This window comes from Dunckerocampus dactyliophorus, chromosome 13 (assembly GCF_027744805.1).
Source record: "Dunckerocampus dactyliophorus isolate RoL2022-P2 chromosome 13, RoL_Ddac_1.1, whole genome shotgun sequence".
Lineage (NCBI taxonomy): Eukaryota > Metazoa > Chordata > Actinopteri > Syngnathiformes > Syngnathidae > Dunckerocampus > Dunckerocampus dactyliophorus.
The window spans coordinates 13,231,496-13,246,569 of record NC_072831.1 but is presented as its reverse complement, the minus strand read 5'-3'; the positions used below and the strand labels follow the sequence as shown (position 1 = coordinate 13,246,569).

Sequence of the window (15,074 nt, the reverse complement as noted above, 5' to 3'; positions counted from 1 at the left end):
AGAGGTGCCCAACGGAGATTTGAACCCAAGTCTTCCCGATCTCCTGACTGTGTGGCCAAGGGTTAAGTTGTGGGTCACATATTTGTTGACTTGTGTTTGTTTGGCACCATCGGTGAGGTTGTTGTCTGGATCACTGTACATGAAGAGCTACATACAATATCAAAAGGTTGTCTCAGTCTCTAAAGTTATGTTTCCAGCTTGTATGTTAAAAATTTACATTAAATACTTTGGAATCAACAAGCGGGCCAGATTCAAGCGCTTGGCGGCCCGGATGTGGCCCCCGAGCCGTAGTTTGCCCACCCTTGCACTATACAAATAAATAACTGCAAGCTAACATATGTTACTGTAATAATGCAGTTTTTGTTGTTGTTTTTTTTACAGATTAAGCAGGTGGAGAACCAGCATACCTGAAAGATTACCAACTGGAAAACTCCTCCAGGGAAGAAACCTCAGACACTGCGGGGTGGCCGTCTGTCTCGACTAGTTGGACTGAGATAGAGAAGTGGCTGAGCAGCTTCAGCGTGAAAATAATGCACTCGGTAAGTCATGAGGAGAGTACTGAATTGTAATTGGTCCCAAATGTAGTACTATGTGGGAATGCATGAAGGTAAAGAGATACAATGATAAAGTGAAAAACAGAACAAGATTTAATGTGCAGATGTTTAATAAATGTCTCTCTTTCTGCTGAGCAGTATTGATGGACGGACGAGATGTTGGCAGTGTCATTCATTTGTCCTCTTGACAGAGAGAGCATTTAAGTATTCAAAGTCAATACTGTGTTTAATGAGGGTATAAAGGTACTCTTGTTAGACGATACATGTATATGTAATCTGACTATGATTATGGTGTACCATTAGCTTGAATATATACTGTATTTTCCAGACTATAAGTCACACTTTTTTTCATGGTTTGGCTGGTATATATATATACTGTATATACTGTATATATATATATATATACTGTATATATATATACTGCACAAAAAATGAGAGGAACACTTCAAAAACACATCAGATCTGAACTGGTGGAAAAATGATCTTGAATATCTTTCCTGATAATAAGTTGGTGATGTATTAGTAACAAAATGATGCCACATAATTTGATAGAAATGAAAATGATCACCCTATAGAGGGGGGAAATCAAAGACACCCCAAAAATGAAAGTGGAAAAATGTTGCAGCACACTGGTCCATTTTGCCAAAATGTCATTGTAGCAACTCTAAATGATTCTCAAAAGTTTGTGTGGCCCCCACGTGCTTGTACGCATGCCTGACAACGTCGGGGCATGCTCCTAATGAGACTACGGATGGTGTCCTGGGGGATCTCCTCCCAGATCTGGACCAGGGCATCAATGAGCTCCTGGACAGTCTGAGGAGCAACCTGGCGGCGCCGGATGGACATAAACATAATGTCCCAGAGGTGTTCTATTGGGTTTAGGTCAGGTGAACCAAACCGGTCATGCTGAATGATGTTGCAGGCAGCATAACGTTCTCCAAGGCATCTCCAGACCCTTTCACATCTGTCGCATGTGCTCAAGTTGAACTTGCTGTCATCAGTGAAGAGCACAGGGCACCAGTGGTGTAGTTGCCAATTCTGGTGGTCTATGGCAAATGCCAATCGAGCTCTACGGTGCTGGGCAGTGAGCACAGGGCCCACTACAGGACGTCGGGCCCTCAGGCCACCCTCATGGAGCCTGTTTCTGATTGTTTGGTCAGAAACATTCACACCAGTGGCCTGCTGGAGGTCATTTTGTAGGGCTCTGGCAGTGCTCATCCTGTTCCTCCTTGCACCAAGGAGCAGATACCGATCCTGCTGAGGGTTGAAGGGCCTTGTATGGCCCTGTCCAGCTCTCCTGGAGTAACTACCTGTCTCCTGGAATCTCCTCCATGCGTCCAGGTACCGCAGTGATGCCCTGGTCCAGATCTGGGAGGAGATCCCCCAGGACACCATCCGTAGTCTCATTAGGAGCATGCCCCGACGTTGTCAGGCATGCGTACAAGCACGTGGGGGCCACACAAACTTTTGAGAATCATTTTGAGTTGCTACAATGACATTTTAGCCAAATGAACCAGTCTGCTGCATCATTTTTTCACTTTCATTTTTGGGGTGTCTTTGATTTCCCTCCTCTATAAGGGTGATCATTTTCATTTCTATCAAATGATGTGGCATCATTTTGTTACTAATACATCACCCACTTATTATCAGGAAAGATATTCAAGATCATTTTTCCACCAGTTTAGATCTGATGTGTTTTCGAAGTGTTCCTCTAATTTTTTTGAGCAGTGTATATATATACAGGAAGTCCTCGAGTTACAAACGAGTTCCGTTCCTACGCTGGTGACATAACCCGAATTACCTCGTTTTTCATTGTGCATTTTTGGCTGGTGCGACGTATAGTCCGGAAAATACGGTGCTAGGGGTGTCACGAGACACTCAGTTGACGAGACGAGACAATACATGAGATTGGGTCTACGAGGACTGAGACGATATTTTAACATTACTTTTAAGAAAAATACAATGAAAAAAATAAAAATATATGACAATATATTGCAATCTGCTAATTTAATTTCTACTATGTTACACTCTTGTGCGTTCTGTGTGAGACAAGAGACTGTATGACTAACAAAAGGGCTCACTACAGTCATGCAATTGTTCTGTGGAACACGTACCAAGATGCTGAAACCAATGCACAGAGTGAACTCTTTTCTTGCATGTTTGGAGGCGAGAGACGAGGAAAACAGACGCATACACATGGCAATATACTCAGACTGGCAAAATGATGGTGTTCATTTTCATGTATTGTGTGATTAATTTATTATGTTCCCAGGCCTAGTGCACATGAGATCATTTTCTTCTGAACAAGAATAAATTAGCATGTTTTAATCCCTTGTAACACGATATCTTGTGACACTCCTAGTGTACTGATTCATCGAAACGGTTTAAGAAGTCGTGATGGATAGTATCTGTCCAAATATAGTGAATTTTTAGGGAGTTATTCAAACCAATTACATTGACTTATTGTGGAGGAGCACTCAAGACTGTCCGGATGCTGTGGAACAAAAAAAACAATCACATTAATATACTGTATCTTACTTATTTTGGTAGTTAGTATTAGTACATTGTAGTTGGTGTGTGATGGTACCTTTTGCCCTCCTGCAACAATGTGATAGCTTCATTGATGCGGTCCAAAGGCATGTTATGAGTTATGAACTCATCTATCTTCACCTTCTTATTCAGGTAGGCTCTTACCATCTCAGTCACACCATCCTTACCCTTAAAACCTGTTTAACAAATTGCAAACATTTCTGAAATAAATGTTTTAGAGCAGAGGGATCTCCAACCACAAGACTACGGCCCAGTACCGGTTTATGGGCGGGGCCAAACTATACCACGGGAAACTTGAGTGCAATGATAAAAAAAACCACACCAAATAAATGACATGACTTGAGTTTACATTACCTTTCACACTGGATGGAGACTGGCTACAGAGCCGAGCCGACATGACATGGCTGAGATCGAGGGGGAAAAAAAGGTTCTCCTGTCATTCCGTGTGGAAGTGGCAAGTGTTTGGCTTATTTGTCCTTCTCTACTGTGTTTGAAACACTTTCTTAAGTTTAGAATAAGTAAATTGGAGAGGCTAACTAGTTAGCTTGGTATCTTGCTAAGCTAGCGGCAGCTGTCTGTTATGTCCCTGCAATGATCTCGTAGCCTACACAATGTGATGTAAACAAAGAATAATAGGAGTGTAAAAGTGACTATTGGGGTGTTATTTCATGTCTACGGGGCTCTAATAATGTTGAAGCCCGTATTTAGAAAGCCATAAACTGGTTTTCTATGCTGTACGTCCAAAAGTATGCAGTTTATTAACATTGAATCCTACTTCGAAATTCATTTATCGTGGTCGGGTCTGGAACCAATTAGCCGCAATAAGCAAGGGACGACTGTAGATTTTGTAAATATGGGCTATTATTTTATTAGGAATTTGAGGTCCAGAGTGTACAATGCCTCTTGTCAGAAGACAGATGGGATAGGCTTAAGCATACCCGCGAGACTAGTGAGGACAAGCTGTATTAGGAAATACTGTAGATAGGTATATTTCCCTGTTTCTGCTTTTGTGGTTATTGTCACGCTGCAGACTTTCAATCCTAGTCTGTGAGCAGCTTCATGGGTAATGTAATGGAGTTGGTGTCTGACCAAAGATGGATAAGTGTTTCTCGCCCTTATTTGTAGTCACCTCTAGCAATATCTAAAGGACTGTTTTTATCATTGTTAGTGTGTTTGATGGAAGCACTTGACTTATTTGGAATTTTTTTTTTTTTTTTACTTGTTTAGCATTTCCAGGTGAATGTTTAGACAAGGGTCGTGAACTTTGGGTAGTGACCGAAAGGACAAGATCATGGGTACAACCGACCGAAATGAGTTTTCTCCGTAGGGTGGCTGGGCTCTCGCTTAGAGATAAGGTGAGAAGCACTGTCATCCGGGAGAAACTCGGAGTAGAACCACTGCTCTTTTGAATTGAAAACAGACAGATGAGGTGCCTCGGGCATCTGGTTAGGATGCCTCTTGGACGCCTCCCTTGGGAGGTGTTCAGGGCACGTCTGACCGGTAGAAGGCCTTGGGGAAGACCCAGGACACATTGGAGAGACTATGTCTGTCAACTGGCCTGGGAAGGCCTTGGGATCTGCAGGGAGGAGCTGGACGAAGTGGCCCGGGAGAGGGAAGTCTGGACTTCCCTGCTTAGGCTGCTGCCCCTGCGTCCTGACCTCGTATAAGCGGCAGAAGATGGATGGATGGATGTTTAGACAAGAGCTTTTTGACCACTTCTGCATCTTCAGGTGACAATTTTGACAAGCATTTAAGCTGTTCGCTGGTGAAGTAGCCTATACTAGTACTCTTTTCTTTCTGTTTCTTTTTCTGGGCAGAGAAAGTACCGATTTACACTCCTTTTTGCTTTATCCTAGTGCTTTTCACTGTGGGAGCCTAAACACAATTTGCAGGCTCCTAATCTTACTACATCAGACTTTTTGTCATGTAGTCCAAGACCTTCGAACTTTCTACAGAAGAAGATTTGATGAAATATCATATTTCGGATCATCTACAAACATTAGCCATTCATTTTGGAGGAAGAAGGGTAATTTATTTTCCACTGACAGCAAAGTGAGTCGATCTTTCGCTGCACCATAATCTTCTATTTCTTCTAAATCGGTTGTTTTTTTGATAAATTCCTGCAGTTCCCTCCGGAATTAGTACACTTGTGTGTAGTCATGTGATGCTTATTTTTAACAATATGTTCTCAAATAAGCTACATTTGACCGAACACACAGAGAAAAGCAGACCATTTAACATTTTTGCAATTTTGTTATGTTTGTCTGCAGCCGTACTCAAATCAGGAGCAAAGTCTAAATCTGAACAACCGATCTACTGCTGCTCGAGTAGTCACATGATTATGTGGATACTTGATGCTGCTGGGCAGAATTTGTGGAGCACAATCATCTATCCACAATGAAACTGTGCATATGATAGTTACACCTACTAAGGCATCAGCTGGATCTGGTGCAGCACTAGACCCTTAACCGATTTGCCACTGGCTGAAACTAATGAAGAAAGTGCATGTCAGAATCTCATGGGAAGTTTACCTCCAAACACGGAGCCCTTCCATGTACGCCCTGCAATGAGCTGAACCGGACGAACAGAAACATCGTACTTGTCAGTCCAGCCAACAATCACGCTCACGCCCCAGCCTTGCAAACAGGACTCCAACGCATGGCGCTAAGAAACAACACAAATATCAAATATTATCTATCAGGACTTTAGACAATCTTTTCATTCTTAAGTCCTTAACACTGCATTTGCGGGAAGCCTAAAAAAAAAAAGTCCTTCCCAAAGTAAACCTGTCTTTGGAGTAGAAGCAATGTTTTGGGATCTTTTGAAAGCTAACAAGCTGAGTTTCTTTGTTTTTCCAGAATGTGTCTAAGTCAGGGGTGTCCGATTGTTTTCCACTGAGGGCCACATAGTGAAAAATGAAAGGATGCAAGGGCCACTTTGAAATTTTGTAAACCAACGCATGTAGATATGCTAAGAAGGTAGATATATTTCAAGTTCAAACTGCATGAAAAAGCATATTATTGGTATGAACTTTGGTATTGGTTCTTTTTTCCCCCATTTTTGCTGTTCAATGTTCCAAATATTTCAACTTTCTTCTTAAATAATTTTCAAAAAGTTTCTTCTAGTAATATAACGACTTTGTTCCAATAATATTTTGACTTTATTCCCGTAATATACTTTTTCTGCAGCCTAATTTTCCAAACGAAAATTTATAACTTTATTACGTTTTGTTTGTTTCTCATAACATTACGACTTAAACAAAATGTTTATTTTTTACTATTTCCACACTCTGCTACTAAAATGACATTATTCCTCATAAGAGACTCATTGTAAGTTATCGCAAACATTTGATTGCAGTTGTTACTGCTAAGGGTGGCCCAACCAGTTATTATGTTTAGAGGGCAATCACTTTTTCACACAGGACCATGTAGGTTTTTTTTTCTCCCTTACGAAAGTTTCATTTAAAAACTGCATTATGTGGTCAGTTGTGTTGTCATTGACTAATATTTAAATGTGTTTGATGATCTGAAACATTTAAGTGTGACAAACATGCAAAAAAATAAGAAATCATTTACATGTAATGTGAACAGGTACATTTAATGGACCATGATTCCCGACGTAACAGCACCGTTTTTGTCGGACTTTGTTGGAATACCGTGAGGCTTCAAAGATGAGTTGCGACTGGTCTAACATTAGTGTTTACCGAGGCTTCATTTATAATTGTGCATAAGTGGTTGATCAAATCCCAACAAACTAAGCTTTCCAGCGATGTACTGTATAACACATTGAGGCTGACAAATAAAGGGGCAGGCCATTTGCAAATGGTTAATAAAGTAAACGTTCCTCACCATAAGTTCGACATTCCCCACACACTCCAGGGAGTAGTCGACTCCACCATTGGTCATCCCAGAGAGCACTTGGCTGATTGGTTTGCTGTGATCCTTTGGGTTTACACAGTCTGTGGCTCCAAACTCCTTGGCCTTCTCAAACTTGTCTGCGTTGATGTCAACAGCAATAATCCTTTTGGCACCAGCATATTTACAACCCATGATCGCAGCCAAGCCCACGGCCCCCAGGCCAAACACGGCACACGTAGAGCCTGGTTCAACCTAAAATAAAGAATACGATTGATTGACCATGGGGAAAGCAACATTCATCTGTTGTTTGTTATTTTTAGTTGTCCAATGTGAATTGCCGCATAAAAGAAAGCACCTACATCTGCTGTACATGAATAACCATTTAAATACTATTTTTTTGTTTCAGGTGTCCGGTAAAATGCCAGCCTGGGTGCAATTCAGTGCGCTCACACTAACCAAATGTACCGTTCTTTAGGTGTTTAGTGGGCTCCAGCACGTTACGAATGGTGTGGAGTGTGAGTACTCCCTCAGTTACTTTTTGGTAGCACTACCAAGTATTACAAATTATTTTTGAAGTAATGTGCCCAACACTGGCTGCATCACATAGTCCTACCTTAGCATCATTGACTGCGGCTCCAAATCCTGTGCAAATCCCACAGCCAAGGAGACAGACTTTATCCAAAGGGGCAGCAGGGTCAATCTTGGCTAGAGCAATCTGATTTATCACACTGTACTCTGAGAAGGTACTGATTCCCATAAACTGCAGCAACTTCTTTCCTTTGCAGTTCAGTTTGGAGACAGGTGCTTGCTCCACATTGTGAGGAACAATATCCCTAAAAAGAGGTTTCGTGTTGGTGAACATATTGTATTTACAGTTGCGGTCAGAAGTAGAGATATCCAATATTAGTGTTTCTTTTATTAAACCACTGCTCCATTTATTTAAAACAACTCTCCCACAGCCAGAGGAGGAAGACACTGAACGAACCAAATCTAAAACATAATGCAGTATATCTTCATGACCATTACAGTAATCCCTCATTTATCACTGTTAATTGGTTCCAGACCCGACTGTGATGAGTGAATTTCCGCAAAGTTGGATTCCTTTTTTTTTAAATAGAATATTTTCATAGTTAGAGCTTAGAAAACCTGTTTACGACCTTCTAAATATGTTTTTTTAAACATTATTAGAGCCCTCTAGACATGAAATAGCACACCTATTACACCTTTACACTCGTATTACCTAATACAGTAGATTAAAAAAAAGAGTAAATAAGCCACTTAATACAAAAATAAGCCTTGTTCTTGTGTGTGTTGCCATAAGTGTGTTCCTTCGGGGAGCTGAGTGTCGGGCGGACCGGAAGTGACGTTAAGTTTCAGATTGGCGTGGTTTACGACTGCAACAGTAGCCCGTGTTTTTATTAGGGATTATTGTGCCAGTTGTGAGATCATTCAAACCTGCAATAAAAGTTCCGGCGATTAGGTCTGGTGTGTGTGTGTGTGTGTGTGTGTGTGTGTGTGTCTCACCGAACATTACAGTAACATTACTGACACCTAGTGACCAGTGTAAAATACATCAAAGATGCTGTGCAGTCTTTGATTGCATCTTTAGAATGCCTTATATTTGTATTTTAGTTCATTTAGCTATTTTTATGCTTGAAAATGCCTAATTTAGGCAAAAAAACATGCATATTTGACTAATAATAGGCTGCATTCAGCTATAAACAGCATTCCATCCATCCATTTTCTATGCCGCTTATCCTCACTAGGGTATGCTGGAGCCTATCCCAGCTGACTCTGGGTGAGAGGCGGGGTACACCCAGACAAACAGCATGATTTATTAATATATTTTATGATAAAGTGAAGCCATGAAATTTGAACCACAATGTGGCGAGGGGCGACTGTAAAGCAACTCTGCGAAATGTGAATTTTTGGACATGTCCTCACTCTTAGACCAAACGTTCTGGACAGCTTTTATTGATCCAGACCATGTGGAAAAAGAGCTATCAGCAAACTGACGTCTCTGTCTGCTAAACAAAGTTCCACCCAAACCTGGTCCAGTTGTACACACCTGCCAAGATGAAGCACAGCCTCCATTTAACAAAATGACTTTGGCATTTTTCTTCAAGAAAAATGTGCAAGTGCCAACTCCCGATCATTCAGTGGCAATGAAAGTAAAGTCTGGGCTGAGAAGCTACCTTATAACACCTGAAGTAAACCCAAATGCTTTTCCACTTCAATGGTGGACACAGCCTGAAATAAACTTCCCATAGCCGAGTAATCTGGCCAAGAATATCTCTGCTACAAGTGACCCATCAGAAGGGCTTTTCAATGGAAATTGACAAAAATGTGTACAATAAAACAAAATTTTGTTAAAAAGTGAATAATCCTGTAGGGAAGCAGCACATTTTATTAATGTTTTGTTGGTACATATTAGTACCAAAAGGGAAAAAAAATAATTTATTGAACAATCGACATTCTTTAGTTTTCATTGTCACATTATCTGAAAAGAAAACATTGTTATTTAAAATATTTGCAGTACAAACTTGCTGGGAAAGAAACACCTTCAAGCCTTCTGTTTGATTGTAAAAGAAAATTAGAACAAATCCCAGAAGGGCAAAATCCAAAAAGCAAAAACCTGTTTTGAGTCATGTCACTGTAATGGTTTATTTGCTTTATTTACAAGAAGGGTACAAAACTGAACAAAATCTTAAAAATATGTTTTTATTTTAAGGTTATAATGCCCAGGCTTATTTATACACTCCAATGTACATACACACCAAATGTGAAAATAATATTTATATAGTCGTCCCTCGCCACATCGCACTTCAGATTTTGCGGCTTCACTCGATCACAGGTTTTCACAATCCTGTATAGGCCTATATAAATCATTGCTGTATTGTGGTTGACTACAAACTATTAGTCAAAAATCTGCATTTTTAAGCACATTTTACATTTTTTGCCTAAATTAAGCATTTTCAATTGTCAATACTGTATGTGTGGGAATATTTCGGTTTTAAACAGAATCAACAAGGTGAGTGCATGAACACCGGCGAACCGATATGTGGCATTTGTTCGGAAGTAGTGACCAGGGAGCAGGGCAACACGACCAACTAATATGCACCCCTGAAACAGCATCCTTTTCAGTTTTATGGCTCAAAATGGTGTGCACTCACGGACAGTGTCGCTCGCTACATTGCAAAAGAAATGCAACCATTCAATATGGTTGAAAAGCCAACATTTCGGAAAATGTTAGAAATGTTTGACAGAATGTGTATTTTTTTGTGGTTTTTATTGCAGTGTTTTTTTTCTTAACAGAGACAGGGTCTATTATTTATTTTGTGTATGTTGTTTGTTTCTTTAATGTATTGTATTTGAAACCGCTTGACATTCTCATTATAATGTTAAATACTCTTGAGAAATTTTATTGCAAAAATGGCCTCAGAACTTGTGTCAAGCTAAGGTGACTGAGACTCACACAGGTACATTATACTTGACCACCATCTAGTGGTTAAAATATTGCATTACACCTCCTGAGAATTATTAATGAAAAAACTGTATAAAAATTGTTGCGATATTATCGAGTATCGATGACAATTTGTAGCACAATTATTGACCAGCAAAATTTGTTATTGTGACAGGCCTAATGGAGGTGTTATTTCATGTCTACAGTGCTCTAATAATGTTAAAAAGTGTATTTAAAAGCCCGTAAACAGATTTTCTCTGCTATAACTATGGAAATATTCAATTTAGCAATCAGGAACCCTACTTTGTGGAAGTTCAATTATCACGGTCGAGTCTGGAACCGTGATAAATATATTTAGCAGGTGTATCTAATGTGGCTGGCAAGTGAGTGCAATCTGGTATCATGTACTAAAACTCCTTTAAATTAAGTCATCTCCAGCTGAAGGATAAAAAAGCAGGTAGAAGTTTGATGCGTTCACGTAAAAGGCGCTCACCATGCCCTTTCACACTGGTTGGTCTTCGGACTCTTACAGAAGCGACACTCTCTACACTGGGAGATGATCAGGGGGATCACTTTGTCACCTAAAAGAAAGAAGTACAAGACTTTCATTAAGCTCTGTTCGGTGCAAACATACTCAAGCCTTATGTGAAGCATTCACCTCACACATTTTCCCATCCCTGTCCCCCGCTGGCTTTGACTCTACAGCATTTGTATAATTATTCTGTTATTATACTGAGCTGTATGTATTGTGTTGCACATCACACACAAATAGAACACACTAATGCAGGCATGAAAGTAGAGAAGGGGCGATGGCAACAATGACCGTGCCTTGCTCAATGGTAGTCTGGATATAGATTTGCATCTCTCCAACAACTAGTTGCAAATTCTTTTTGTCCACAGTGGGACTTAAACCGGAACCGTCTGGTACTTATGGACGCTTTTGTACGTTGGCCTGTTTACACGTGCCATCGCTTCTTAATAAAACGCTGTATTAAAACCATTATTTTGAGCCATTTTGTTTATTTCTATTGTGCTAGTTGGAGGTTATTATGAATAAATGGTGGCATTAATTATATGACATGTGTGTTGAGTGCATGTGCTTGTGTGAGCAGTCATGGTCCAGGCCCATCTCCTTTCAACGTGCTCAGGTTTGAGTGTGGCCTTTGAAACTGACCTGGTTGAAATTCGGTGACTCCGGGACCAACGCTCTCCACAACGCCTGCTCCCTCATGGCCAAGGACCATTGGGAAGAGCTCTGTATTGTCAGTCTCATACAGGTAGAAGAGGTCAGTGCGGCAGAGACCAGTCGCCACAATCTGCTCCAAAGAAAACGACTGAACAGTTGGCTAAATAGCAATAACGTTTATCTATGTGGAAAATGGTGTACAAAATTCCAGAAAATTGCATTGTAATTATTTCCACCAAGGGTGAAAGGACAAGGTGGAGAGGTCTTTTGACCGCTGTTTGTTTGTGAGCAGAATTTCTGAAAAGCACACATTTGTCCATTTTTATAATAAGCAAATGTATATCAAGAGTACATCGAGTGCAGTATATTTCTCAGTGTCTCACCTTGACGCGGACCTCGTTAGCCTGCGGTGGATCGACTTCAATCTCCTCAATCTCAAGAGGCTTTTTTGGCTCCCAGGCCACTGCTGCCTTGCACTTGATGACCTTGACAACAAAAGATGGTGTTTGAGATGGTGGTCGGGGGGCTTTAGGACATGCAACTGGAGCCCACTGAATGACGGTATTCATGACAATACCACCGAGGTGCTGAGTGAGCTGCTCATCAAACAGGCTAGCATCAGAACTGGAGTCAATGAGAGTGGAAACAGTGATTGCAGCTGCGCGGCGGAGGAATAGACCGTCCGACTTCCTCCCGTACTGATGCGCCCCCCGTTTGCTGGATACTTAAATGTGTAGTACAGCCCACAGTACAGACCACATCTTATGTTCTCTCTGAAGCATCTTTTCTTCAGGTGTTAGGTGGGTGCACCCAACCTGCACTGGTTCAGCTTCCCCGGGTGCTGGGGGAACATAGTTGATAGCTGAAGAACCCAGTGAATGTGTGAAAAGAGCTTGATTCCCCCTGTTGTTGTTCCTGCTTCCTTGCCTGAATACATCTATCTAGACGGAAGTCAGCTTAATGAGGCCTTCTAATGAGGATGTGGAGACTGAAAGACACCAATTCATTAAATCAATTCATTTCATCCATTCAAATAGGTGTCACATTGAGCATCTATGTTCCAATAGCTCAGGCAGGCCATGGTGCGGAATTCATAACATAATTGACAATTGTTCCACACCCTTTGGATAATGAGTATCAATGCTCAGGGATACCGGACCGAAGACCTTGCAAAGTTCCTTGGAAAAGGACTGGTGCGTCTCTCCCACTCCACTGTTCCCCACAGCTGAGCTCTGCCGGACAGATGGTTCATGGTTAAAGCGAAGGTGTATGGATGCAGTCAAAAGAATGGAACAGTTCGTCAAGAAGGATTGCAGTGCTCTGGATTGACTGAGTATCGTTCAGAGACGCTGACTTGTGATTCAGGTACAGCTTCATGAAAAGAAGAAAGACTTGAGGGGGCTAGAGCGTGAATGACTGGGTGCATCTGCATGGCTACCATCTGCTGCGCCAGTGCTGACGTGGGGGCGAATAATGTCACTGAAGGGCCGTCTCAAAGCAACTCCTCAGAGGGGTGTCTGCTGGGTCCATGTCCGGCCAGATCATACTACCTTTGATGGAGGCGAGTGTATTTTTTTAAAGGAAACAGTACGTAGGGGTGTGCTCCAGTGTTCCCAAGAGAGCAAGGTTGGAGTGGATGGTTGCCTTAAGGAAGGCAGAAAATGGGGATGAGAAGAGACAGGGGGAAGTAGCGTCCCAACCTGCGCAAGTTGAAGGGAGGTCGGGAACAAAAACAAGAATACAGGACGGTTTGATTAATCAGGCCGGGAACAGCTAGGCAAGGTATGGCTTCAGAAATCCAAGTCAGGAATAATGCTGTAACGTCTCGAGGGCTCAAAATGATCTGGCAATGAATGAGTGATGCCAGTTGAGAGTCATCAGGCTGATGAGAGTCAAAGCCCCACTCAACAGGGAGTGTACAAGCTGGGGAGACATCCTAAGCAGGATTTGACCTGTGGGGCAATGGCTAATTAATGACTGACGATGCCAGTGTTTGGGGTCCATAGTGGTCGCGGGCCCTAACTAACAGCTTAGGTCACATACAGTACAAATATAGTTGTGCTCACAGTTTAGGTTAGGTTTGGTTTGGTTTAATTTTATTTGAACATGCATGAAGTTACAATGGAATACATCTCATCTCACAGTTCCACATGCCCAAAAAGGAGTAGGAAGAAGCAAAGCTTATTTAATCCTACCCCCCATCCATTCCACATCTTGTGCAGTACACATTATTAACTTCCTGCATTCCATGTAATATTTTTCCATATAATAATCAGTGTAATAATAAATCAATAATACAAATAAAAACAAGCATGACAGAACAATAAGTATAATAATCAAGACTCTTCTGCCTTATATTTAGCAAACATCAGCTGCTTGTATTGTTTTTTGAATTTGCTCATCTCTGTACATTGTTTTTAGTTCCCTGCTCAATCCGTTCCATAATTTAATTCCGCAAACTGAAATGCTGTGGGGTATTCAGCGTTGTTCTCGCATATAAGTGTTTTATGCTTAATTTTCCTCTAAGGTCATATTTCTCCTCTTTTATAGAGACTGTATGATTTTTTTTGGGTAACAAGTTATTGTTCACTTTATGCATTATTTTAGCTGTTTGATCGTCAATAGTTTTTGTGAGAAATTTTGCCAAAAATGACCAAATCTGAGGGCGGCTAATGCCATGGGATGGATTGGGGCACCTTTAAAGTTGTACTTCATAATACTGTGTCCTGCATTTTTAACCAAGATTATCGAGCATTCTAGAAACAAAGAAATAAACACATAAGTGTGTCTGTCTTTGGACTATTGTACTTGCATTGCATGCCTGAAAGATGAGAGGTGGTGATAAATGTCCACTTTAGTTCAAAATAAAGTGAACGTCTGAAGATTTGAAAAACTGAGCTTTCTTGAAGTCATGGCAAACTGATTTGCACTTTAATGGCGGCCAAGATAGGTACCACCTGTTTTTTTACAGTTAGCAAACAAACTGTCAAGCAAATGCTGTAAAGGCTTCAGCATATATGACTGGTTCAAAGGTCAAAACCGAGCAGAGGCAAGGGGAAAGAAATCCAATAAACAAATGAGACAGGGGTTGTCCTTTACATAACAAGCGTATACGTAATACGAATGTACACTGCTAGTGCTGTTTGCGCTAGTGTAGCCTGATGAAGTGCTAAACCCAGCACATAATGGAGACGTATTCCAACTTTAATCACATAACTCAACAAAGTTAAAGCTAATCCACACTCGTTTTATACTGAATATTCATCCCATACATTATCATTAACTACACCGTAGGATATACCTGGGTTTACTGTATGTTCTCAGTGTCAATTTTCATGACTAAACCACTTACCTTACCAGCTGTGGCCATTTTCAGCGAAAAGTTGTTTTCAATAAGGAGAGAGGAGCTGTGAGAAACAAGGCTGCAGCTGCTGTCCAAGAGTGTGGAGGAAATCCTTGACTTT

At 41.1% G+C, this 15,074-nt stretch overlaps 1 protein-coding gene across 2 annotated transcripts; it reads right to left on the bottom strand.

Annotated features, from left to right (window-relative positions):
• Positions 1-2,245: 2,245 nt before the first annotated feature.
• On the bottom strand, positions 2,246-15,074 carry LOC129192364 (alcohol dehydrogenase 1-like). Of its 2 annotated transcripts, none has more exons than XM_054796318.1 (9): positions 14,963-15,074; positions 11,994-12,095; positions 11,599-11,740; positions 10,918-11,005; positions 7,575-7,794; positions 6,953-7,213; positions 5,636-5,768; positions 3,142-3,280; positions 2,246-3,048 (listed from the first exon to the last, which is right to left on the bottom strand). In XM_054796318.1, the coding sequence occupies exons 1-9, from the start codon at positions 14,978-14,980 to the stop codon at positions 3,015-3,017; spliced, it is 1,137 nt and encodes a 378-aa protein (XP_054652293.1). In that variant the 5' UTR covers positions 14,981-15,074; the 3' UTR covers positions 2,246-3,014. The 2 variants fall into 2 exon arrangements, with proteins under 2 accessions (XP_054652293.1, XP_054652294.1); XM_054796319.1 differs by having other exon boundaries at positions 14,968-15,001.

What these genes read in the sequence shown, in the direction of transcription:
- LOC129192364 (XM_054796318.1), bottom strand. An exon ending in AACCAGTGTGAAAGGGCATG is followed by an intron (nt 7,795 to 10,917) that starts GTGAGCGCCTTT and finishes ACCTCTTTTTAG; the next exon opens with GGATATTGTTCCTCACAATG. An exon ending in TTGTTGCAGGAGGGCAAAAG is followed by an intron (nt 3,049 to 3,141) that starts GTACCATCACAC and finishes TTTGTTCCACAG; the next exon opens with CATCCGGACAGTCTTGAGTG.